The 26,270-nt window shown below is 50.4% G+C and overlaps 1 protein-coding gene across 1 annotated transcript in view; it reads right to left on the reverse strand.

The window, feature by feature from the left end:
* Positions 1 to 26,270, reverse strand: part of PIP4K2A (phosphatidylinositol-5-phosphate 4-kinase type 2 alpha) — a 178,546-nt gene that overhangs the window by 40,440 nt on the left and 111,836 nt on the right. The window contains exon 4 of the mRNA XM_062210578.1: positions 12,453 to 12,605. Within this exon, the coding sequence (XP_062066562.1) occupies positions 12,453 to 12,605 (153 nt within the window). The remainder of the gene's footprint in view (positions 1 to 12,452; positions 12,606 to 26,270) is intronic.

Here is a 26,270-nt window from a genome sequence, read left to right on the forward strand (position 1 = left end):
CAATGTCGTCTACACTGACATGACAGCACTGTCTACACTTATTTCCGGTTCCGCCCTGCTCCCCACCCATTCTGTAACTCATTCTGCCTCTTCCCTCCTCAGCGCACCTCTCCTGCTAAGGCCATCAGTGACTCTGGAGTGGCTAAAGGTGACGATGCTTGTCGCCTTTCTCTTGCTTGGCCCATTCTGGCTGGTGCTCTTCCTGTGGCTGTGCAGACACCGTGTGCTCCTCGCTTCTCTCCTTCCACTCCTGGCCGATTCTTCCTCCTCTCTGTGCCCACTAAACACGGATTAGCTCAGGGCTTCGCCCCGGGGGGCCTGGGGCCGCCTCGCTCTGCCCTGGTTGTGGGCCACCTCAGCCAGCACTGTTTCTGCCTCTGTTTGCACCCAGTAGCCCTCCAGCTCATTTCAGTCAACAGCCTTTCCTGTGGGCTTATGTCCACACAGGGTTCAGCCGGGTTCACACGGCTTCCCTGCTCGATGTCAGCTCCGTGAAGGGGTCACTGAACCTATTTTGTTCTGTGTGAACTCCCCAGCACTCAGCAAGACCTAGCATGTAAAAGCTTGACTTCATTAATTACTGTTGAATAAATAAATGTATGGGGCGATTAAAAAAATCCAAGATTTTTTAGAAAAAGATTTATTAATTTACTTGAAGGGGAGAGTTACAGAGAAGCAGAAGCAGAGGCAGAGAGAGAGAGAGGGAGAGAGAGGTCTTCCATCGGCTGGTTCATTCCTCAAATGGCCCCAACAGCCAGAGCTGGGCTGATCCAAAGCTAGGAGCCAGGAGCTTCTTCTGGGTCTCCCATGTGGGTGCAGGGGCCCAAGGACTTGGGCCATCTTCCACTGCTTTCCCAGGCCACAGCAGAGAGCTGGATCTGAAATGGAGCAGCTGGGTCTTGAACCAGTGCCATATGGGATGCCGGCACTGCAGGTGGCAGCTTTACCCATTATGCCAAAGTGCCAGCCCCCAAGATTTTTTTTTTAGCAGATGCGTATTGCCTTTGCTATCTTTATAATTAACACCATGACTCTCACCTCCAGGTGTTGTAAATATGAAAATTCTGGATTCTGAAGGCAGGAAAACAATCCAGGGTGATTTATGATGAAAGGGGAGCCCATGCTTTTTCTCATGATGGCCGTGATAAATGAAGGACATTACATGAGAAGAAAGGCAGGAAAAAAGATGGCATGTGTCAGGCACGAGGAGAACAAGGAGTAGCCGCCAAGTAATTGCTTAAGGATGTTAATCTCGTAAGTGCTGCGGGTGCCGGGAGCGACTCTGGGGGGGCGGGGAGAGCGCCGCCGTGAGCGGTTACTACCACACATGCGTGCGTGGCGTCCGTCACCCAGGGCTCTGGGGAAGGAGGCAGAGAGGAATTGCGACGCTAGTGATGATCAAGCTGTGGCCGAAAGTGGGTGAAGAATTTCCTTCTCGGATTTACATGGAATTCCCACTCAAAAGTCTCCCAGCTTCCCGAAGCGAACAGGGACTCAAAGAATTGGTCCCATTGGCCCCTGTAACCTCAGGGCCACGTGCACAGCCCACGGGCCTCCCTGGTCTGAACCAGGGAGAAAGCTGCAGAATTACAGATAAGGGAGACAAGACCTGCGATGACACAAGCAGGCCCAGGTGCTGAGGAGAGGGAGCCCGCCACCAGCACCTGACGCGTCCCTAAGGAGCTTTCCAGGGATTGACTACATTTTAAATGAGAATAGGAATTCCCAATTTCAGGGAATCTCCATAGGATAAAAACTTGCCAAAAATGAGTAACTGTGTGTATGTGTGCGCGCGTGTGTGTTTATAAAGTGGGACAATGTTTTATAAATATTAGAGAGGCTAAAAAATTATTTCTGTCCTGCACTGCTTTTAGGATCACAACTCTGAGCACCTTTCCTGCAAAACACCAACATCATAGACAAATTAGCAGAATAACTTGCCAATGAATGCGTCACAAAGAAGAGGGGTCCCGGGGGCCCCACGACGCCATGCTTTCTGTTTGTTAATCGTCTGTTACTCTGCATGAGCACCCTCTCGTTTTCAATGGTCACACACGCCCTCGGCAGCTTTAAGCTTCTTGTTAGCACTGTGGATGCAATCACAAGGCGGTCTGAGGGTTCTGCTTCACTTCTAGGTTACGAGAACAGAAAAGCGACAGCTTCGTCCTCGGGGCCACTCTAAGAGAGGAGCAGACACGTCTTCCGCTTTCAGCCACGTGGTCTGGATGTGGCCACCGGGCACGCCTTCCCCACTGGCATAAGCACAAACCCAGCACGGATTTACACACTTGGCAGGAGCCTGGCGGGTTCCTGTCCATGGCCACTCTGAGATCCCCAGGGAGACAAGGCTGAAAATGCACCAAACACACCTCAACCCTGGCCACTCCATGTGTGGCTCAGAGATGCGGAGCATACATCAGACCAGAGATTCTCATCCTGGGAGAGCCGCAGCACAGCATCTCTCCTTTGGATGGCTCCTCACCACACACTACCCGCCCCACCCGCTGTTATTGCCACCTCCTGGGGCTCTCCAGCTCACCTGTTTCCCTCATCCCAAATCTAGACACTCTGCCTGGCACCAGGGGCGGCAGCCCTGGCCCACAGATGCTCAGTGCAGCCATGCCGTGCAGCCTGCACCTGAACATAGGCGGAACACGCACTCCCAATGTTCGAACAAGCGAATGTGAGCACCTTCAGCTCTTACTGCACCTCCTGTGCGTAGCCAGGTCAAGGACACTTATTCTGACACTCTCGGTGTTAAATTCGCTGCATGTCATTAAACGGTGCACATTCCTGCATTCTCACAGCTGTGTGACACATGTCATCTCCCTTCATTATTTATCGTGCAGTGGCTACTGTTTTTCTTAAGACTGCTCTCAGAAATTTTTATATTGGTTGGTAAGGTTTAGCCTGTAGCCTCCATTTCTAACACTAACACTTTTCTGCCCTTTAAAAAAAAAATTTAGAAATGATGCCAAGGTGTCAATAAAAGGCAAATAAATGTTCCCTGTTCCCAAGCCTCCCTTAGAAGTTTTTCCTGGGCGGCTGCAGGCCTGTTAGGGCTGCAGTGCAGTGATAAACTGAAAATGCAGCAGCCACAGCTCCCCCTGCCTTTGGTCCTTCCCTCTGAGGCTCTCACCAAGAAGAAGGTGTGTTATGAATCCCGATCTGTTGCTCTTCTCATGCAAAATGCATCGCAGGAGACCGTTCACAGCTGACTGAGGTTTCAGCAGCGCGGTCCTAAGTGAGGCTCTGCAAGGGATAAATATTTATACCTCCGCATGACAGGGTGAACCTGGCTCCGGCTTGCGGAAATTGCTGTTATTATCGTGTTTCACTCATTTTTTTTTCCAAGGCTGGAAGTGACAATTTAATATAGTGTCAAATTAATACTTCAATGCAAAGTCTTGTTTCATTGAATGTTTTTGAAAGGTTGAATTATCTGTAATCCGTATTGTGCCTCTGGCTATGTTTACAGCTCACTCCAGTAACACAGAGAGGTGGGAGGGAGGGAATGAGAAGAGAGAGGGAGGAGGAAAAAAAAAACAAGGCAGCCTGAAATTATGGATTGCTTTGTTTTAGAATGATCAAACAAATAAATCATCCAAATTTTCCTTGAATTGGTGTCTTGCTATGTTTTAGGCTAATGGCTATAAGGCTCCATTAATAGAATTTTTATTTTGATTTCAAATAGCTTTAAAGTAAAAAAAACAATGTAAGGATGACTACATTTAAACGAATAAGAAAACTAAACTTCACTGCCTTCCGTACGTCTCAGGAAAAGGCTGAAAAGGGACAGGACCCTCTGCAGCGCTTTCGAGCACTCCCAGAACTGGGATGCTGCAGGACATACCCCAGCGCCAGTGCTGACGCGGCCACTGCCACTCCCTGCACACCACCACCCAGACCTGGAGGCCCGTCACTGTTTCATCAGAACGCAGCAATGCTGTCAAGCACACGGTGACGCTCTTTATGGCGTCCACTGCAATTAGTGCACAGTGGCTGCTCCAGGTGTCACCACTGGGGAGTCCAGGTGTGTCAAAGACAGGAGGGCCCCTGAACCATCTCCCTCCCCTCTCATGAGGAGCTGGCCCCTCACTGACCTGTGCCTGGGGCCAGGGGGCAAACATCCAAGCAGGCGAGGAGCTGGGGGGCAGCCGTGGCCTGGGGAGGAGGGGCGGCACACAGCCAGGCTATGCTGGCAGAAGCCCACAGGTGGAGGGACAGAGACCCCAGTCAGGTGGGGGAAGTGAGCCTGGGGGCTCCCACTCACAGCCAAAACCCTCGCAAGGAGTTGCAGAGTACTGGGGTGGCAGCCCCCACCCCAGCCAAAGTCTCTGGAAAACAGCCTGCCGAGGCCTTCCCCGATTAAGGCGAAGCGATCTGAGTGAGACCATCCAGGAAGGGAAGGCAGGTGCTGCAGGCATGATGGCTCGGGAGCCAGGCTCGGTGCCCTCCAGGGAAGGCCTTGCCGCCCCTGCTGGGGGAGTATGGTCAGCACGTCCACCGCACTGCAGCCCGGGGGGCATGCTGCACAGTGCCTGCAGCCGGGCTGAGGCCTATCAGGACCTGGGCTCCTGTCTCCCTCCGCCCACCCCTGCTTCTTCCTCCTCCCTCCACTCGGCCTGACAGTCAGCAGACCCAGAGACTGCAAACTCAGGCTCCCAGGGCCTGCAGAGCTCAGCACGATGAGAAAGGCATCAACAGTGATGGAACAATGCTGGAAGAAATACAGTGTGGCCTCAGAGATGAGCTCGGGCGCTGTGGACGGAGAAGCTGAAGCACTGAGAGGAAGCACCCCTGGGCAGGTGCGACGGCCAAGGAGAGGAGCAGGGCTGGACGGCGCCTCTGGGGCACGTGGCCAGAGCCGGGCAGAGGTCTGGGGGTGCCCAGTGCAAAAGCCCCCACCTCGGCGTGTGAGGCCAGGGTGACAGCGTCACACACACAGCTGTGGGAGGGTCAGGAGGAGACAGGGATGTTTTACATGCAAACAGCACACTACAAGTGGCCCGCTGGCAAGCTACAGGGCATGACTTGGCCCACAGGAAGGCCACAGATGGCCAACGCTGTCCCAGCATTCCTGAGAGAGAGAAGCCCTGCTGGCAGCCGGGGGCGGGAGGGGGTTCACCTGAACCTCAGTCATCCAGGACCCATGGGCTGGACACTCGAGTGGGCCTGCAAGCTCCAGAATACGCCCAGGAGGCCATGGGATGTCCAGACAGCAGGCACCGCCCTGTCCCTCACCAGGGGCTCGGTGGGATGTCAAGTGCAGCCAGACCTGCGGGATTCTTGGGTCTGTGCACAGGGAAAGGCCCAGCAGCACAGGCGCACCCCGCGTGTGCGTGTTAGTGAAATGGCGCAGTCTTATCTGTGGCACGATCTACACCCCTGCCGCCACTGCTGGAAGCCAGGTGACCACACTGCCCAACCACAGGTGTCAGCTCCACCCCTACCCTAATGGGATTCGCTGTTCCTACTTCCTTGCCCACTCTCCAGCAAAGGTTTAACAGGACCTGATCCTGAACATGTGTGTGTGTGTGTGTGCGCGCGCGCGCGTGTCTCTCTCTTCTGTTCTCCTCTCTCTCCTTCGTCCCTTCCCTCCGGTCTGTCAGGTTTCCCCACCAATAAACCCTTTCCCTTATTCCAGTGTTTGGTGTGGTTTGTGGCAGCCTTCCAGGGCCGACCACCCCCGCCCCCTCCCACTAGGAGGGGGAGGAGTCTCACTCTGCTCAGGCCTCTTCCTGTGAATGGGACCACAGGGCCACTGTCTCCCCAGGGAAGCATACACAGACGCACTCTAAGGAGGCTCCCCCAGAATCAAGAGTTCATGCTCAAACCCTGCATTGGAGTTTGAGCTATTAACTGGCTCACCTGGCAGAGAGTTCAGATTTTGGGAGCATAACTTGTGGATTCAGCTAAAGTTAATAATTATTTCCCAAATATAAAAGACAAGAGGAGATTTCAGGTTACTTCATTAATTTTTCAACCTACTGACTACTTCGAAATAAAACATAAATGAATTTCAACCTTGTATTTCAAAAGCTTGAAATTAGGTGTTCATAGTATGAATATTTTCATAAAGTATTTTCTGATCATCTACATAGGTGCTGGCTAAGTGAGACTCTCCCAGGGTCTGGTGCTGTGGCACAGCTTGTTAAAGCCCAGTTCCCTAAAGTTACAGCTTCTAAAATGTTACAGACAGTGCCTCTTTGTTTTAATTAAAACTGAAGCCGCCTCATTCCAAAACTCACAATGAATTCAGGTTGGGGGGAGGGGGGGTATCAGTCAATTTAGGAGAAATGAGACATTCAAGAGGCTCTTCATCATTTTTTTTTTTCTCCTTTTTAAGTGTTCTTCCAACATGGTTTGGTGAGTCAGGTGCTACACACTATTTCTAGGACTTGAGTTTGTGGTAGCCTAGCAAGAATGTGAAGAGAAGGATACTTACACCAAAACACGACTTTCCCACCCATGTGACACAGAAAACCCAATGAGGGGAAGGCACTGACTGTGCATTCTTCCACTGGTCTGAGAGAGGGCGCTGCCCTCTCAGCACACGGTGGAAATGAAGGCAGGATTTAGGCAGCATAGAAAGAATAGGGCACGATACCAGAGCCCGGACAAAAGAAATCCAACTTCTGAGGGTTCACATCCTGGTAACTCTGCACCAGTGCCACACTCTGTCAGAAAGCAGGCCCCCTAGTGGACGGAACAGCCAGTGACTGGATTCCTTGGGGAGGGAGGAAATGGCATGAATACAAGAATGGCCTGTAATTACCCTTAGGCGGCAGACCCTGTTCTGAGCATGTTGTAAACACGAGTCCACTTAATTAGTGCAATGGCAATGAAGCAGGTGCTCCTATCCAAGCATACGGACAAGGAAGTAAGTGTGCAGAGGTTAGGCGACTTGTCCGAGGTCAGGGGCAGAGCTGAGACCTGAAGGCCACCGGCTGGCTCCGAACCCCTGCTCCCCATCATCTGCCACACATACCACGCTGCTGGCAGGTGCGCTGTGTTAGAAAATCAGTCCCAGCGAGCAGCACTCATTCAAACAGCCAGCAGGTGCCACGTCTCTAAGGGCTGCCACGACAAGGCAGCAAGTGTGGGTGGGCGTTATTTCATGGACACAAAGAGGAAAGGGAAGAGAAAAGGGCACCTGAGAAGTCAACGCTATTAGAAAGAGCAGCAGCGTATCCCCAGGAGGGGCCTCAGAGAGCCCACGGCAGGTGTGGTGCCGCAGCTGGACAGAGCTCAGCTACGGCCCTGACTTGGGCAGCTCAGGAGCACAGCCCACGAGGAGCAAAACTGCAACCCAAAGCGAGAGGAGTGGTAGTTACCACACAACAGGAGACAGGACTGTCTGAGACTAGACACAGCCCCTGGAAGGGGTCTAGGCCTCTGTGGAGTTGGGGTGGGGGCCTGGTCCTAGGCTCTGACTCCCGAAGGCGAGCTGGAACAGCACGGGAACCACGGCATGGCAGAGGCTCTGCCTGGGACCATGTACCACCGAGTGGCCTTGGTCCACTCAAGGTCTCAGAGAGGCATGCGAGGACGTTCCCATGGAGGACAGCACTGGTGAGGGCCCAGAGGCCGCATGTGCTGCACCTGCCCCTGCGGTACAGCCTGTGCGGTACAGCGGCCTGGAAGGACACCTTTTTAAAAGGTCTGGGGCTGGCACTGTGGTACAGTAAGCTAAGCCTCTGCCTGCAGTGCTGGCATCCCATATGGGCACCAGTTCGAGTCCTGGTTGCTCCACGTCCGATCCAGCTCCTTGCTAATGTGCTTGGGAAAGCAGTAGAGGATGGCTCAGGTGCTTGGGTCCCTGCACCCATGTGGGAGACCCAGAAGAAACTGCTCCTGGCTCCTGGCTTTGGATCTGCCCAGCTCCATCTGTTGCGGCCATTTGGGGAGTGAACCAGTTGATGGAGGTCCCTCTGTTTGTCTGTAATTCTACCTCTCAAATAAATAAATAAAAATCTTAAAAATAAAAAAAAAAAAGGTCTGCAGCTTCCATGTGTGTTCCAGGGCTGTTGCATGGTTGCTGTTGTACAGCAAGTCAGGTGTCTGAGTCCTCTCTATGGGGAACACCCTGGGACAGCCTGATCAGACCTGCCATCAGTATCAGTTACTGTTTTCCTCCTGAGTCTCGCTTTCCTTTGCATCTTCAGGCACCGCTGCTCTGGTTGCCCTTTCTACTCTGGCTGCTGGGAAGCTCAGGTCAAACCGGTGGCCCTCAAAACAGCAAGGGTGTTGCTGAACGAAATCTCAGGCTCACTCCAGGCTCCATTTTGTGCCTTTCCCCCCTTCCCCTACCTTCCTACCTTATTCTATCTTGTATTTCACATTTCTTTGAAGACCACCTTAAATCTGCTGGAATGAATGAATGGAATAAAAAGAAAGCTGTGTGGGAAAACTGAGCGCGGATTCTGCCTGAGTAACCAGCCCTAACAACCAAGGACCTTCGTCTTTGTGTCCTTACAGTCAACTGTGGTAATACTGGCTATTCTCAATCTTTGGGACCCTTTAAATCGTACTTAGAATAATTCTGTTTCTAAGAAGAAAGAAAAACATAGGTGCTGGCTAAATGAGACTCTCCCAGGGGCTGGTGCTGTGGCGCAGTTTGTTAAAGCCCAGGCCTGCAGCGTCGGCATCCCATATGGGTGCCGGTTCGAGTTCCAGCTGCTTCACTTCTGATCCAGCTCGCTGCTAATGTGCCTGGGAAAGCAGCAGAGGACGGCCCAAGCCCTTGGGGCCCTGCAGCATGTGGAAGACCCAAAAGAAGCCCTTTGCTCCTGGCTTCTGATTAGCTCAGCTCTAGCCATTGTGGCTATTTCGGGAGTGAACGAGTGGATGGAAGGCCTTTCTCTCTGTATCTCTACCTCTCTGTAACTCTTTCAAATAGAGAAAATAAATCTTTAAGAAAACAAAGAGACTCTCCCAAATAAACAGCACACCAGAAAAAGACCAATTTTGTAGAAGCCGAAAGGGAACTCTGTAGCACTGTTCAAGCTCCTGCCATGTGTCCTAGACTTATTTGGATCCCCAGCGGATTTTATGTACGACTTGGACATGTCAAACCCCTGCATGTTAGGTTACAGTAACTCTTAGGGAAAATGTTTCAAGTTGTGATTGCTGTAGAGTCAAAGGGTTCTGAATTCAGAGTTGCCATCCCAAGGTTGACAGCTGAATTCAGGGTCACACTTTATTTTTTGAAAGATTTATTTATTTATTTGAAAGTCAGAGTTACAGAGAGGCAGAGGCAGAGAGAGAGAGAGAGCGAGCGAGAGCGAGTGCTCTTCCATCCTCTGGTTCATTCCCCAAATGGCTGTAACAATGGCTGGCGCTGGGCTGATCCGAAGCCAGGAGCCAGGAGCTTCTTCCAGGTCTCCTACACAGGTGCAGGGGCCCAAGGACTTGGGCTGCCTTCTACTGCTTTCCCAGGCCATAGCAGAGAGTTGGATTGGAAGTGGAGCAGTTGGGACTTGAACCAGTGCCAATATGGGATGCTGGCACTGTAGGCAGCCGCTTTACCTGCTAAACCACAGCTCCGGCTAGAGTCATACTTTATTAGAATGGTATCCTAGCCACTCACCAGGTAATACAAGAGCCAACATTTGCTTTGCATGTTCTGATACAACGGAAAGTATAAGAAGAGAGTATGACATCAAATTCCAGAGGGGAAAACTCAAAAGGTAGACATTTTAACAGCTGAAGAGATAAGTGTTGCAATCTGAAACTCAGCTCATTCAGAAGCCAGACAGCCTGTGTCTCCACCTTCACAAGTACTATCCTGGCATTTCATTTTCATTGTTTTCTTTTTCCTTTTTTTATCTGACAGGCAGAGTTAGTGCGAGAGAGAAAGGTTTTCCTTTCTGTTGGTTCACCCCCAAATGGCTGCTCCGATCTGAAGCCAGGAGCCAGGTGCTTCCTCCTGCTCTCTGATGCGGGTACAGGGGCCCAAGGACTTGGGCCATCCTCCACTGCCTTCCCGGGCCACAGCAGAGAGCTGGACTGGAGAGGAGCAACCGGGACCAGAACCCGGCGCCTATATGGGATGCTGGTGCCACAGGCGGAGAATTAACCAAGTGAGCCACGGCGCCGGCCCCTACTGTTTTCTTAATTTGGGAAGGAGGGGTAGGGAGGAGGAGGAAGAGAGACAGAAGAGAGCTTCTTCATCTACTGTTCTACACTCCAAATGCCCACAATGGCTGGGGGTGGGGCTGGGCTGAGGCCAAAGTCAGGAGTAAGGAACTCAATCCAGGTCTCCCACATGAGTGGCAGGAACCCAGTTACTTAGGCCATCACGGCTGCCTCCAAGGGTCTACATTAGCAGGAAATTGGAGCTAGGGGCCGGAGCCAGGGAACGAATCCAAGCACTTCAGCGAGGGAAGCGGGTGTCTGCCAAATGCCGGCCTCTACTCTGCCACTTAGAAATTTCCTTTACAACAAACAACAGCACGAGCACTATAGAACAAATTGCAGAAGGAATAGAGATGTTATAAAAGATTTATTAGGTGATAAATGAATTTAGATTTTGGCTAAGGCTTTTAGAAAATAAATTACAGGCAGTGCTACGTTTCTAGAAACAGAATGTGGTCCGAAGATTTTCTATAGGTTTTACTGTGAGCAAAACACAATTGATTGCAAAGACTGGAAGAATAAGCTAGGCCAGGAAATAATCCATGATGCCAGAGCATAAGCCGCCACCACAGCAGTGCTTTGAAAGCCCTTTGAACAGACATCTCAGTGCTAACAGATCCAAATGGGCACTGCCTTCAAGGCAGCACTCCGAGAGGCGATACTTAATAAATGTGCTTGTTGAAACTCCCCAAATCCTTCCATCCAGGCAGCCAGGGCCCAGGGCACTTTATTTTGTGACAGCTGATTTTTATCTTTAAGAGATTTGGAGCTTATTTAGGTAAGAAAGCAAAGCATGACTCCTCTGTGGACTGAGTGCCCGTGTCCTCCAAAATCCCCAAGGCCATGGCATCTGCAGGTGGGGCTTCAGGGAGGCAGTGAATTAGGTCAGGAAGGCTGGGGCCCTCAGAATGGGATTAGCGCCCTTACTAGAGGGGCTGATTCCCTTTCTCCCTCCCTCCTTGTGAGCAAGGCCAGGGAGACTGCCCTCACCAGACCTGCTCACGTTAGCACCCTGCCAGCCGACCTCTGGTCTAGAACTGGGCATCTGGCCTCGTGGTGAAGCCACTGGTTGGGACACCCATGTCCCACGCCTGCAGTGCCTGGGTACCATTTTTGGCCCTGGCTCCTGATTCCAGCTTCCTACTAGTGACCTCAAGTGACTGGATTCCTGCCACCCACGTGGGGGATGTGGACTGTGTGGGTTTTTTTGCTCCTGGCTCTGGGCCAGCCTCACCCACTGTGGGCGTTTGCAGAGTAGACCAGCAGATGGCAGTCCTTCCAGAAAGTCACCAGGTCTGCGGTGCTTTGTTGAGACAGCCGGAGGAGATGAAGGCTGCAGAGGCAACAGTGAGTGTGTGCTCCAGGCAGGGATCGGTGCCAAAGGGGACTGCTGCGACATTGCACCAGCAGTCCTGTCTGAGCCACAAGATTACACCTTCCCAGAATGACTTCACTGCTACGAACTGCTGTTAAAAGACAGGCATGATCTTATCATGATGCCACCACCGCCACCCACACCACACGGCATGTGAGGCAAACGCTGCGCTAGGTACTTGCCCCATATTTCCAAGTTAATCCTCAGGCCTCCAGAGCTAGGTGTTACTAGCATCCCCAGCACACAAATGAAGAAAACGGGCCTTAGAGTCAAGACAGCACGTGGTCAGCAAACGACAGTGCTGGATCTGAACCTGGAACCGTATGACTTTGGACGTCACGCTCTTGGTACTGCACAGTGAGGCCTCTAGCAATGAGGCTGGGGCCTGTGAACATGGGCAAACCAGCCCTGGAACCGACTGCACGAGCCAGACCCGCTGGTGCCCAGGGCAGTCCATTTTATCCCCAGGGCGATCAGGAAGGGATGATGCTCGGAGAAACCCGGGGCAGCAAGCAGCCCGGCACTCACCTTTGGAAAGCAGAGAATTTTCCCAGCAGCTGCTGGTGAGCCAGGATGAGTCGTGACAGGGAGAGCAGGTGGGATTTGGGGGTCTAAACAGATAAACACTCAGAGCTCAGCGACTCGTTTCTGGGGCAGGCAGAGAGGCTTCTAGAAGTTACCAAGTCTTAGGTGGTGGTCACTGAACCCACCGCACAGAAGGGTGCTTAGCATAAAAGTGCTAGCACTCTTTACAGCATAAGCAGTCCTGAGTGCTAACTGTCAGTAGTCTGGACACAGCGATTTGAGAGCTGGGCCAGAGGTGACGATGCTGGGCACGTCATCCTTTCCCAACTGCACATCCAAACCTTTGGCCTTGATCATGACGTGTCACGAACGCTAACCTCCTCAGGGTCCCAAACGAAAACAAAGAAGTTACCTGGTGGTATTTCTTCAGGATGTTGTGCATCTCGGCCACGTCTTCGCTGGTGATGGTCTTGATGACGTATCTCTTGTCGTAGGACGTGTGGAACCGTGCCCCGCTGCGGGCCTGCGAGTCGTTGGGAAGGGGTGCGCTTCTGGTCAAGGAATTCTTCCCGGAGCGGGACAGGGGTGGACGGGTGGGAGGGGAGGGAAGAGAACCGGTTAAAGGGGTGGCTTTTCTGATGCCCAGATGAGCTGTCGTCACAGCAAGTTTTCAAGAGCATCTGTGTTGGGAATGAACCGGTCAGCAGGATGACAACATCTTGCGGCTCTCAGAACTCAGGCGGCCAGCCTCTCGGATGAAATGGCATCAGCTTGACTACCACACCACGCTCTTAAGGTGGGCTGGGGGCTAGAATTGTGATCAAAGCTACTTTATTCTCCTGGTTCTTCTTTTCAGAGTTGGACAGGAGCTCAAATTTTTCTTCTGAATAAAGTTAGGAGCTAGTTATGAAACCAAGGTCGACCGTCCCATGCTATCTCTGTGCGTGATAGGCGCTGGGCCAAGACCTCGGCTAGGCCATTCCCCTGGCTCTGGTAACATCCCTACGCGACGTTCACGGTCATTGTCCTCATCACCACATGCGTGATGCATGCTGGGGAGAAGAGGGGTGGAATAAACAGGCCAAGGCCACAGCGCCAGTAAGGGAACAGCTGGAGTTCCAACTCAGGCGTGGTCGGCTCAGAACCAAGTCCTTTGACCAGGGACCACGGCCTCCGGGACTATGCCCCAGAGGAGGGAGGCAGGGGCCTGGGGCTCAGCATTCTGAAGCAGCTCCTCACAAGAGCCTGCTCTGGTCCAGCCTCCGCTCCACCGAGTCTGAGCACTCGTGGCTCCCTGGGGGCAGACGAGGAGGAGCTGGGAGCAGGGGCTCTGAGCTCGGGCTTTTCTGGCGGCACTCAGTGCAGCGTCTGGCTCATACTGTGTACGCCGCCGCCAGGTAAGCCTGGTGTGGGAAAGCTTAGACAGATAATTCTAAGTTCAGGGGCTGGAAGCCGCACCTCCTTCGCTCTGAGTTGCCATGTTCACCTACCTGTCAATCAGGGGACCCCTCCCCAGGAAGTACCTCCTCTTACCCAGGATGTGAGAGTGGTACCACATAAATACTTCTGTTTTTCTAAGCTTATAAAAAGCCAGGTAGACGGAAGCTCGGGCTCTCCCCCTCGTGGACTCAGGACGGGCAGAGCAGGGTATAGTAATTCTCTTTCCCTGGCCTACTCTCCCTAAATAAAGCCCTAATGGGCCTGTGTATTTTTCTTTCCTTTTTTTTTTTTTTTTTTTTTTTTTTTTTAGATTTATTTATTTGGAAGTTAGAGCTACAGAGAGGCAGAGGCAGAGAGAAAGAGGTCTTCCATCTGCTGGTTCACTCCCCAAATGGCCACAACGACCAGAAGCTGAGCGATCTGAAGCCAGGAGCCAAGAGCCTCTTCTGGGTCTCCCAAGCAGGTACAGGGGCCCAAGGACTTGGGCCATCCTCCACTGCTTTCCCAGGCCACAGCAGAGAGATGAATCGGAAGTGGGGCAGCCAGGACTTGAACCCATGCCCATATATAGGATGCCGGCACTGTAGGTGGCAGCTTTACTTGCTATGCCAAAGCGCTGGCCCTGGGTCTGTGTATTTTTCTCACTTTGTAAATAAAGTGTATCATACTGCATGCCGTGTTTATGCCTGTACTTAGAATTCTTCTCTAAGTAAAAGACAAGAGTCTGGAAATTTAATTTAAGTCCAGCCTAGCCCACAACAAGCCTACCCTCCTCTCATGGAGGCTCTTCCATTGTCTCTCCCCCTTATAGCGTCTGGAAGCCTCTTGCCCATGCCCCACCTTTCTTGCCCTGGCCCTCAGACCCTGGCTTGGCACAGCCCTGCCCCTAGAAGCCATCCCTGCTAACTGCCCTTGAGTTGGCTCCAGAGGTGCAGTGGTTCTCCCGCTCTGCTAACACCCCCAGGCCATGGTCATGGTTACTACCCAAAGGGACCACATAGACCTCACCCCCGCCACTTCCTCTCCTTATTGGGCAATCGAAGACTGCAGTGGGCCAAAGGTGGTCTGGGTCTCAGAACAGAGAGGTCTTCAGGGGAAGGTGTTGTTTCTGCCCCAGGCATTTTCCATGGAAAAGTCCCCTTCCACCCACTATCTCCAAGGCTCCCTGTCTTTCCCTTTCTCTCTAGATGAAACCACAGAGGACTGAACAGGGATGAGGCAGAATCGAGTCACAGAGGTGCAGCTGGGCAAGCAAACCCCTTACTTCTGGGGGCCCTTGTTTCCACTGTGGCAACGGATTCTTACATTCTGAGTTAGCCTGTGGGCATCCAAATGTAAGCAGAGCCAAGATGGCTGGAGAACGGAATCTGCCTTCCCTAGAGTATTAGAAAATCCAAGTGAAGACAAAAATCAGTGCAACTCCTAGTGACTTCAAATAGCAGAATCTGGCAGTGTTCAGTTATTCTTAAGGTAAATGAAATTTGCTGGATAGACTGAGAATGACAAAATGGTTTTCATGCTGAAATGACTATATGAGGGAGGGACAGGCATTTGGCACAGTGGCTGAGTGGCAGCTTGGGACACCCACATTCAATATCAGAGTGCCTGGTTTCAGGCCTGGCAACTCCACTTCCGCTCAAGTTCCCTGCTAATGTGTGCCCTTTGTGGGGGTGGTTGGGCAGCAGGTGATGGCTCAAGTAGTTGGGTCCCTGCAACCCATGCGGGGGACCTGGACTGAGTTCTGAGCCAGTAGCATCAGACTGCCCCTCCCCTGCTGTTGAGGACATTTTGTGAGTGAACCAGCAGACTGGAGCTCTCTGTCTCTCTGCCTTTCAAATAAAATAAAAATACACTTAGAAAAATTTTTACGTGACTATAGTAAAACAGTTTAATTCTCAATGACATTGCTGTTTCTCAAACAAATACAATAATAAAACCCAACAAAAGTCTTTACACTATTTCTTAGAATAAAAAGGAAGAAATTCAAAGTAAATGAACTATTTTTGGGTTTTAAATACTAGTGGGGAAAAATCAATTATTATAATTGCCTAACTTTTTCCTCCTAAACATTAATCTGCAAAAGGATAGTTATTCCAAATAAAACAAGAACTCTAGGATTAAGACTGCAAATAATTTTCAGACATAAAATTAAAGCAGGAACAATCAACTTTATGACAGCCGGGTGGAACGGACCATAAGCTTTGTAAAACTGACAACAGAGGTAAAATACCTTTGGGAGGGGGAGGACAAGGAAGAGTAGACGAGAACCACATTGTGCGAAGGATGGGGTTATGGCGGCCCACGTTCACAGTGCGTTTTGTGTGGGAGGGAACAGTGTTCGATTTCGGGCCACTGGGGGAGAACAGGGCTGAAAACTGTGCTGTCAGTGCTTCCTAAACCTAATAAGCACCTGAGCCACTGGGGGGAAGAGGGGTGCACAGTCTTGGTCTCCTCGTCCAGGGCAGGGTTAGGTAGCATTTTAAGAAGTAGATGCTAGGCCGGCACCGCGGCTTAACAGGCTAATCCTCCGCCTTGTGGCGCCGGCACACCGGGTTCTAGTCCCGGTCGGGGCACCGATCCTGTCCCGGTTGCCCCTCTTCCAGGCCAGCTCTCTGCTGTGGCCAGGGAGTGCAGTGGAGGATGGCCCAAGTGCTTGGGCCCTGCACCCCATGGGAGACCAGGATAAGCCCCTGGCTCCTGCCATCAGATCAGCGCGGTGCGCTGGCCGCAGCGCGCTACCGCGGCGGCCATTGGAGGGTGAACCAACGGCAAAAGGAAGACCTTTCTCTCTGTCTCTCTCTCTCACTGTCCACTCTGCCTGTCAAAAAAAAAAAAAATTAAAAAAAAAAAAAAAAGAAGTAGATGCTGCTCATGGGGCTGGTCTGCAGAGCACACGTGAGAGCCCAGAGTCACCGGCTGGTGCTTCCAATGTGCTTCCTGTGCGGTCACTGCAGGCTTTCTTGCATTAGTGCTTTCCCCATTATATCCTCTCCACCCCCAGTTTGGTTAAAATGGGAAATTTTATAGTTATAGATGAATTACTTATGACAGTCACTGAATTAATTAAATACTGTATTAATTAATCATTGGATTAATTAATTAATTAAAGGGACCTTTAGTAACACTGACTACTGACAAGGCAATATATGAGCTTATGAAGGGCTAGGAATGACTAATCAAGAAATGTAAAAATTCATTAGCTCAGACGTTACCCTTTCCCAAATTCTTTGCCTTTCTTCAATGTTCAATGACATTTTTATTATAGACTTTGCATTAGGATACTACTCATATACAAGTATTAGCCCTGGGATATAAGATCTCATGAATTCTAATCTCAATTCTGTCTTAATCCACTTTATTAATGGTTACATGCATGGTCCCAATCCACAATATCTGTGAAAAAAAATTATTATTATTATTATTATTATTTTAGAAAGGCAGAGAGAGGGAGAAAGAGCCAGGTCATCCACTGGTTCACTCTCCAAATGCTCTCAGTGGCTGAGGCTAGAGCTAGGACCTGGGAACACAAGCCAGGTCTCTCAAGTGGGTGGCAGGAATCAGTTACTGGAGCCAGCGCCACAGTCCCCAGTAACCTACACTGTTGGGAACGTTCTTGGTTTCCCAAATGTAGGATGTAACTTTCCTGTCCCTGTGAACATAAAAAAAAGTGATGAAGAGTGGGGCCAGCGCCATGGCACAGTAAGTTAATCCTCCGCCTGTGGTGCCAGCATCCTATATGGGCGCTGGTTCTAGTTCCTGGCTGCTCCTCTTCCATTCCAGCTCTCTGCTGTGGCCTGGGAAAGCAGTAGAAGATGGCCCAAGTCTTTGGGTCCCCGCACTTGCATGGGAGACCTGGAAGAAGCTCCTGGCTTTGGATCGGAGCAGCTCTGGCCATTGCGACCATTTGGGGAGTAAACCATCGGATGGAAGACCTCTCTGTCTCTCCCTCTCACTGCCTATAACTCTACCTCTCAAATAATTAAATAAATAAATAAAAAGTGATGACAAGTAAGCCCAGGACAGAGGCCAGCCTGAGATGCAGATGAGATCCACCTCAAGGCCTAAGAAGCACCACTGACAGCATCAGTGTGGTTTGCACCAAGGCAACTCCTAGTCTCCAGGTGATGCCCTGACTTGGGGAATGTCTCCCTTTTCCACCTGTCTTTATGAGAAAGCTGTCAGACGGGATTACCCAAAGAAACCCACCCAGGGCTTGGAGACATCGACTCTCATTGGAAAACAAATTCTCTGCCCTGGACAGAGCTCAGGCACTCGTATGCTCTCTAACAAGGTGACACTTCTTAAATTCAAGCCCCCTTCCACCCTCCGGGCCCCCAGGTCCTGAACCCATCTGCTCAGAAGTGATAGGTTATTTCCTATGGCTCTGATTATATAACAACTTGTATCTTTATTTTTTTAAAAAAAGATTTATTTATTTATTTGAAGGAGAGAGCGAGAGAGAGACAGCGACAGAGAGAGACAGAGAGACAGAGACAGGCAGTGAGAGCTTCCATCAGCTGGTTCACTCCCCAAATGGACACAATGGCTGGAGCTAGGCTGGTCTGAAGCCAGGAGCCAGGAGCTTCTTCTGGGTGTCCCACATGGATGTAGGAGCCCAAACACTTGGACCATTCTCTGCTGCTTTCTCAGGCCCTTAGCAGGGAACTGGGTCAGAAATAGAGCATCTAAGACTGGAGTCCATATGGGACGCCGGCACTGCAGGTGGCAGCTTTACCTGCTGTGCCACAGCGCTGGCCTCCAACTTTGTATTTTTAAAAGAGGATTTAAAACAATTTACAAAGGAGCTTCAAGTTGGAAATTCCCAGTCCACAAGGTCTCCCTTCTATCCTTGACTTCTGCTCACTCCCAGCATCCTCTCAGACCAACAAGAAGAGACAGTGAGAGGGATAGGCAAATGGAGTAGCAGGCAAAGGAAAAGGGACAGGAGACGTCAACACGGGAACTTTGGTTACTTGAAAGCAGGGACTCTGAGGCCCCACCAAATCCCCCTGCACAAACCCCTTACTCTGTCATCTGCTATCAGCAACTACAACTGGACTGAACGGTCTTCCGACTTCTCCCCAACGATCACTGCATATTAGTCGCTGCTGTCAGTGGGGTGCAGAGACTTAGGAAATGCACATGACTTCCTATTAGTTTATGGGGGGGCAAATGATAAATTGCATTGGGCACCTGCACCCAGGTGGGAGACCAGGAAGCAGCACCTGGCTCCTGGCTTCGGATTGGCGCGGCGCTGGCTGTAGTGGTCATTTGGGGGATGAACCAGTGGAAGGAAGATGTTTTTTTTCCTCTCTCTCTCTCACTGTCTAACTCTGTCAAATACATAAAAATAAATAAATATAAAGAAACTGCAGAAGACATGCTCTAGTCACTGGCTACTCTGTTCTTCTATGCATTCATAGTTTCAAATTCTGAACTAGGTAACTCCTTAAACCCACTTGCTCTAAATGAAAACACTGTTATCATAAGGTGTTCTAAGGAAAAAAAAAGTTGCCAAAAATAAATGTTGAGGGGGGGCAAAAAAAGTCTCTTACTGCAGATAAACTAACTTCAAACCGCAAGCAGTCTCCTTTTATAACGGCTTCAGTAAGATAGAACTCACATACTCTGCAATTCGCCTCTTTAAAGTATACAGTTCAGTGGTTTTTAGTATTCACAAAGTGCTACAACCATCACCACAACCAATTTAAAAAGGTTTTTCAGCACGCTAAAAAGAAATACCACACACTGGTTTGCAGTCACTCCCATGCTTTCTCCTACCCCTCTCAACCTGGAGGCCACTCATCTATTTCCTGCCTGTAAATTTCCCCATCCTGGATACCTCATATCAATGTAATCATAGGGTACACAGGTGCTTGGGATTGGACCAAACATTCTCTGGCAGGTGGAACTAAACACACCAGCCCCAGTGAGCTGACCCACCATGCCAGCTTGCTCCACATGAGCAAGGGGATGCTGTGGGAGCCTGCACTGGCTGTGCCACAGCCAGGGAATGTAGCTTCTGAGGATGCTCCTGGGTTTGCTGGGGACCCTAGCTCAGGATGAAATTAACTTTTAGACCAAAATTCAAGATGTAAGGCAAAGCTGTCAGATGCAGGGCAGGTCAGAAAATGACATTAGGTCTGTTTTTTTTATTTTGGTCTGTCTTGCAACTTGGCGAGCAAACATACGTCTCTTTGCCAGATGCATTTTCGGCCCTGTGATATCCCATCTCAAACTCTGTCTGAAGTCCTGGGGCCATGCCAACAGAAACAGGAAATAAAGGAAGATAGTGAAAGCTGATGCTTACTCTCCAACCACCTTCTTACATTTATATCTGGAGACATTGATTGTCTCTTCCCTTGAAGAAGGGATTTATCACACGGGCCTTCCCATCCCCTTCTCTACGCCTGTGCTGGAGGTGTGCATTTCTGCACTGGGAAGTCCAGGAGGGCGGAGCCTCCAGAAGCACAAGTCAATTTAATTAGCTCGCTCTTACCACCAATCCTGGACGTGCTTTAGAAACAGCCTGACTTAGCAACCATTACTTTCTCCCGTACTTATTCTTTGAAAAAAAATAAAGATAAAAAAGCATTCTGCCCATTTAATCCTCTTGAACTAATCATGAAGTCCTGTACACAATCTTGACGCTTTCCTTTTAAATGCTCGTTTGTACATTCTGCTAAAGTGGAAAGCTTTAATTTTCAGTCAAAGGAAAGGCCATGTGAAGTCAGTTCCGGCACACACACATGTGTAAAAGCCCTCATCTTACCAAGGGGGCATGTTCCCTTACAGAGAAGAATCTAAGTGACAGTCACCTACTCACGGAGATTTAGCAACAGATTCGGGGATCTGACGGCTGGGTGGGCCCCACTTCACAGATGCGGAAACTGAGACCCATCAGGGCTAAGTTAGTGGTTTGTGGTCACAGCATCACTCACTGAAGACCCAAGACTGAAACCAGGCTTCCCAGCCCCTACACTGCCTGTTTCATGAACCTAAAACCTGGGAACAGATTGTTGCTCTGCTGACAACTCGGGATTAGGATTACAGGCCTCAAGTGTGACGGCCCAGGAGACAGCAGCGGCTGCCCAGAGAAGGCAGGCTCACGTTTGACCCGTCTGAGTGGGCCCAGATGGTCCTCTGGCCTTTTCGGAGAGTTAAAGGCCTATGTGCTCGCTTGAGCATTGGCATCAAGGGTTTATTAAATGCCCACTGAGTTCAAAGCCCTGTGTTAAGCTCTTGGGGAATCTCAGAGATGTTCTGCACTGTTATCCCAAGCACAGAATGGCTTTCATTATAGTAGGGAGTGAGCCATGGTGCAATTCCATGCTCATCAATAATGAAGCAATTTATAAGAAAAGAAGAACATAAAAATGGAAGGGGCTGACCAACGGGGAGAGCCGCAGAGCCACTGCAACTTCACAGAGTGCTGCAAGATCGCCTTTTAAGATCTCGGGCTGGTGCTAGACTACAGAAATTAAAATGCCAGAAGCTGGGCAGATAGATGTTTGGTGTGGTGGTTAAGATGCTACTTGGGACGTCCAAATCCCGAATCAGAGTGCCAGGGTTTGGGTCGCTGCTCGGCTCTCGATTCCAGCTTCCTGCTACTGTGCACCCTGGGAGGCAGCAGGTGATGGCTCAAGTACTTGGGTCACCACCCATGTGGGAGACCCGGGTTGTGTTCCCAGTTCCCACCTGGCTCCAGCCCAGCTCTGGCAATTGTGGTCATTTGGGGAGTGAATCAAGCAGCACACGGGAGCTGTCTCTCCCTGTGCCTCTCAAACAGTAAAAAAAAAAAAAAAAAAAAAAGAACACACACAGACCATGTGACATCACTACCTCTCCATGCAAAACCCGCAGGGCTGCTTGCTGGCTGCAGAGCTGGGCTGAGGCCCTCTGCTCCGTCTCCATATTCTCTGCGTGTCCTGGCTGTTGTCCCACAATTATCTCCCACAATTCTGCCAGGGTCGTGTGAGGTCTCCTGCCCCTGTGCTTCCGACCAGAAGGTTCATGCCTCTTGGTACGCCCCGCCCAGCCCTCCTTCCCTTCCTTCCAGGCGCATGTCTTCAGGGCGTGCCGGGAGCCAGGTATCGTGCTAAAAACTGGGCAGCTGGCACACAAGGCAGACACGGTTGCTTCTCTCCTGCAGTTTAAGTCCATGTGGGAATTCTACGTTTGAAAAAATGTTTTCATTTAATAGACTTGATATTGATACTGGCAGAATGTTTTTTATCCCCTCAAGTTTAGTATACTCTGAAGGCCTTAACATTTCAGAATTTTATTTTTAAACTTGAAACAAGAACATCAAAAGTTTACGATGTTCGCTTTTAAAGTTAATTATTTTAAAATTAGAAGTCTCTGTTACAGACACAAAGAAGAGAGTGCATGAGACGTGATTAATGAGGGATTCTAATTCAGGAGAGGCAGTAGGGGAAAGTAAACCTGGTATTATCCTCCAGGAGGAACAAGAGGGCTGGGTTTCAGTGACGCCCGTTATTCAGACCCGACAGCAGCAGCTCTGTCCTGCATGACGTTTCGGTTTCTGGGGAGCAACCCTGCCTGGCAGCTCAGAAACTTGAACGTAAGCCTCTGCCTGACTTCCCACTGGCCCGGGAGAATGGACAGAGGAGTGTGGACTTTCTTGAGGGTCATCAAGAAAGTGTCATGGTGTCTGGGTTTCTGCGAATCTCGCCAGCACCTGGCTCAGCGTTTGGCATAAAATCGTTGAGAAAAAAAGGGACTGTTCCATTCTGACTCCTCTCCTGCACGGCACGGCATGTCTCACACCGAGCCTGGCACGCAGTAGGTGCAAGCCGACACACACCGAGCTGGCAATCATGGGTGAAATCACAGACCCAAGGGGCGCCAGGCTTAGGATGGCAGCGGCGATGGGAGAAAGGCAACTGTGGCAACAGGAACAGTGGCAGTCCCCAGGGCAGTGCGCACCTGGACACACGCCTTGAGGGTGTGGCAGTGGGGAGTCCCACGGGACAAACAACAAGCAGGAGAACGGGATTCAGCTCAACACAGTACAAACACTTCAAAAACACTAACAGGCTACATTCTGAATCTGGGAGCATTGGGTGTACACACACACACACACACACAAACACATTAGGTGGTGCTATTGTTGATGAATACTCTAGAACTGCTGTTTTAATATGTATTTAACAGCAAGGAAAAGAAGTTTTATTTTAAAAAGATACTTAAGAGGGTAAAGCCACCATGGGTAAAGCTGCAGCCTGCAGTGCTGGCATCCCATATGGGCACCTGTCCAAGTCCCAGCTGCTCCACTTCCGATACAACTCCCTGCTAATGGCCTAGGAAAAGCAGCAGAGGATAACCCAGGTGTTTGGGCCCCTGCCACCCACATGGGAGACCCATATGAAGCTCTTGGCTCCTGGCTTCAGTCTGGCCCAGCCCTGACTACTGCAGACACTTGAGAAGTGAACTAGCTAAGTAGATGGGAGCTCTGTATCTGCCTCTCTCTGTACCTCTCAAACAATAATAAAAAAATACAGACTTCATGACATCATAACCCCACCCCCTCATGCAAAACCCACAGGGCTGCCAGCCAGCTGCAAAGCTAGGCAGATTCCATTGGAAGATTCTCTTCCTACCCCTCCTTCCCTCCCTCCCTCTCCCTGTAACTCTGCTTGCAAATAAATAAATAAATCTTTTTAAAAAGATACTCAAGAAATCAAACCTAGAGAGAGTGAGAGGGGCTGGCATTATGGCACAGAGTGTTAACCTCCGCTTGCAATACCAGCATCCCATATTGCAGTATGATTCAAGTCCTAGTTGCTCCACTTCTGGTCCAGCTACCAGAGATGTGCCTGCAAAGGCACTAGAGGACAGACCAAGTACTGGGGCCCCTGGCTCCCATTTAGGAGGCACAGATGGGGTGCCAGGCTCCTAGCTTTTCCTGCCCAGCCCTGGCTATTGTGGCCATTTGAGGGGCATATCAGCAGATGGAAGATCTCTCTATCATTCTGCCTTTCAAATAAATAACATGACTCTTAAAAAAATTTACAGAAAAGATACAAGTGTTTACACATTTTTCATCTCCTTTTAGGAAGTTTAAGTTCACAGAGGTCAGTGACACAGGCTAATTACTGCATTCTGCTTTGATCAGAGTGGTCAACGTTGGTCAGTACTGGCTTTTTCCATGTGCTGCAAAAAGGCATTCACACAAAGAAGACCAGCTGAGATCTTTCTCCACTAAACTCGAGGGAAGGTCTGAATACAAGGTCTGAACCAGACAGTGGAGCTTCTCATTGCCACACTGACTTAAAGTTGTTCAAAATGTGAACACATCAGGAAAATAAACACAGAAAGGCAAGGCCTGGGGCCCCTCACCAAGCAGTGGCCTCCCAAAGCTGAGAGCCTGGGTCACCGAGCCTGCTTCTCATACCAGGCTAGGAAGTGTAGCCAAAGCCGCTCACAGGCATGGACTGGGGAAAAGACGTTGCCATTTTTTTTTAAGATTTATTTTATTTATTTGAAAGAGTTAGAGAGAGAGAGAGAGAAATCTTCCATCTGCTGGTTCACTCCCCAAATGACTCCAGTGGCCAGAGATGAGCTGATCTGAAGCCAGGAACCAGGAGCTTCTGGGTCTCCCACATGGGTGCAGGGGTCCAAGGACTTGGGCCATCTTCTACTGCTTTTCCATGCCACAGCAGAGAGTTGGATCGGAAGTGGAGCAGCCGGGACTTGAACCGGTGCCCATATGGGATGCTGGCACTACAGGCAGTGGCTTTACCCGCTACACCAGAATGCCAGCCCCAGACCTTGCCTTTTAAACACACAGTATTCAGCTGCCAGTACCCAAAGGAGCAGGGGTGGCCAGTGCGGGGGAGGGGGCTGGGGCTCCCTGTAGCAAGCTCCTGGTAGGGAGACCTGGGACAGGAAAACAAGGTTGGTGGGCAAGCGTCAGCTGCTCAACAGATGAGGCGATGGCCTCTCTGGTCCTGGCCCTGCCCACCTCCGGCCTCCACTCCAGCACCGTCCCACAGCCTGAGCTGCTGTCACCACCTTCTTTTTTCCGAGCCGAGCAGCCAACAGATGGGGTTCAGCCCTGCATTTACAAGCCTGCCTCCAGCTGAAACTTGGGGAGCCCCATGCCCTCTTGGGAGAGAAAGGAATGAGGAATACGAGACTAGGGAGAGAAGAAAAGGATACCTCTAGTTTACTGAAGTTACTCTGAATGCCGACTTTTTTTTTTTCCCCAATAAAAATACAGTTGCCAGAGAGAAAGCAGCAATTAAAATGCCAAGAGCACCAGGCAGCGCTGAGAGGAGGAGTGCGGCGGAATGATTAATTACACTCACACGCTCCTCTGTGCCGATCGCTCGGCCTAAGCGGTTAACAGACTTGCCAATTAGTTACTCGTGAGTCATCCTCCACTTGCCTAATTTCCCCTCAAAGTCTGTACTCAGCAATTTGCACGAACTTAACTTTCAACTGACAGGGTTGTGTTTTTAGGGGGAAAAGAAGGAAGGAAAATGGGCTCACGTATTAGAATTTTAGCCAATGAGCTGGTCATCTCGGGAAACGCTGAAGACCGCTTTCACCTGCTACAGTGCACAACTGGGAACGCAGGGCATCACGGGGGATCTCTTTACAGACCCGGGGATGAGAGGGAGTATGAAGCACTTCATTTCGGTAATGAGTTGAGGACTCTGACAAGGGACCGCGGCACAAGCCCTCGAGGGTCAGTTTCTGGGAAACATCAATGTTGCCACTTCATTAAAAAAAAAAAATAAGATAGGGACAGAGGGAGGAACATACTGTTTGGCATCAGAGTCAGGCAGGGGAGATTTTAAAAATGTCAAAGCTATCTGCTGTTAATTCCTTTACAGTGTCTAATTCATTTTCATATGGTCTCTTCAACTGTGGTAACAGTTCTTAAATTGTATGTGATTATTCACTTTTACTTCACAGAAACCTTTTTTTACTATTCCAATGATTCTTCTTTAAAAGTTACTTATTTTTTCAGCAGTAAATTTCAAGCCCATAATTGTGAGCTAAGTCCTCTCTTAAAAATCAAACCCCAACCTGAGTGTTGGCTCCGGCATGGTTTTCAGAACAAAGCAGGTGCCCACATCCTGCCTGCTGCACTCCTCCTGGTGAGCTCTGGCACACGTGGGGAGCCTGGCTCAGGATCTGGACCTCCGCGAAAGCCACAGCCCAGCCCACGATGGGTGAATGTCACCCGCAGCCTGGCCAGCAATGCTTTTCCAAACACGGCAGCTTCTCATGGCTGAGTGAGCATGGGAGAAATTCTTGGAAATTTTCAACAAGGGGGCGGCTGGGGAGTGGGAGCACAAATCCTCAGGAACGCATACTAAATGTGGTTTGCTTCTGGGACCCTATCCCATCAGGGTGGGGATAAGCTGTCCCAGGACTCAACTTGTAAGGTCACCCAGGGTGGCAACGTGGCAATTAACACACGATAAACTAGGATTTCCAGTACAGGGCTAACTAGTGAATATGTGTGCTGCATTTGATGAGATTTAAAAATATGTCAGTACTTAGGTTCTGAAAAATTTCCATGGTGTTGAAAAAAAAATCTGGGGGGCCAGCATTGTGGCGTGGCAGGTAAAGCCTCTGTCTGTGAAGTGAACATCCCGTATGGGCGCTGGTTCCAGTCCCGGCTGCTCCACTTCCAATCCAGATCCTTGCTGAGACGCCTGGGAAAACAGTGGAAAATGGCCCAAGTGCTTGGGCCTCTGCACCCACGTGGAAGATCTGGAAGAAGCTCCCGGTTCTGGCTTTGGACCAGCCC

Source organism: Lepus europaeus, chromosome 14 (genome assembly GCF_033115175.1).
Source record: "Lepus europaeus isolate LE1 chromosome 14, mLepTim1.pri, whole genome shotgun sequence".
In the NCBI taxonomy this organism is placed as follows: domain Eukaryota; kingdom Metazoa; phylum Chordata; class Mammalia; order Lagomorpha; family Leporidae; genus Lepus; species Lepus europaeus.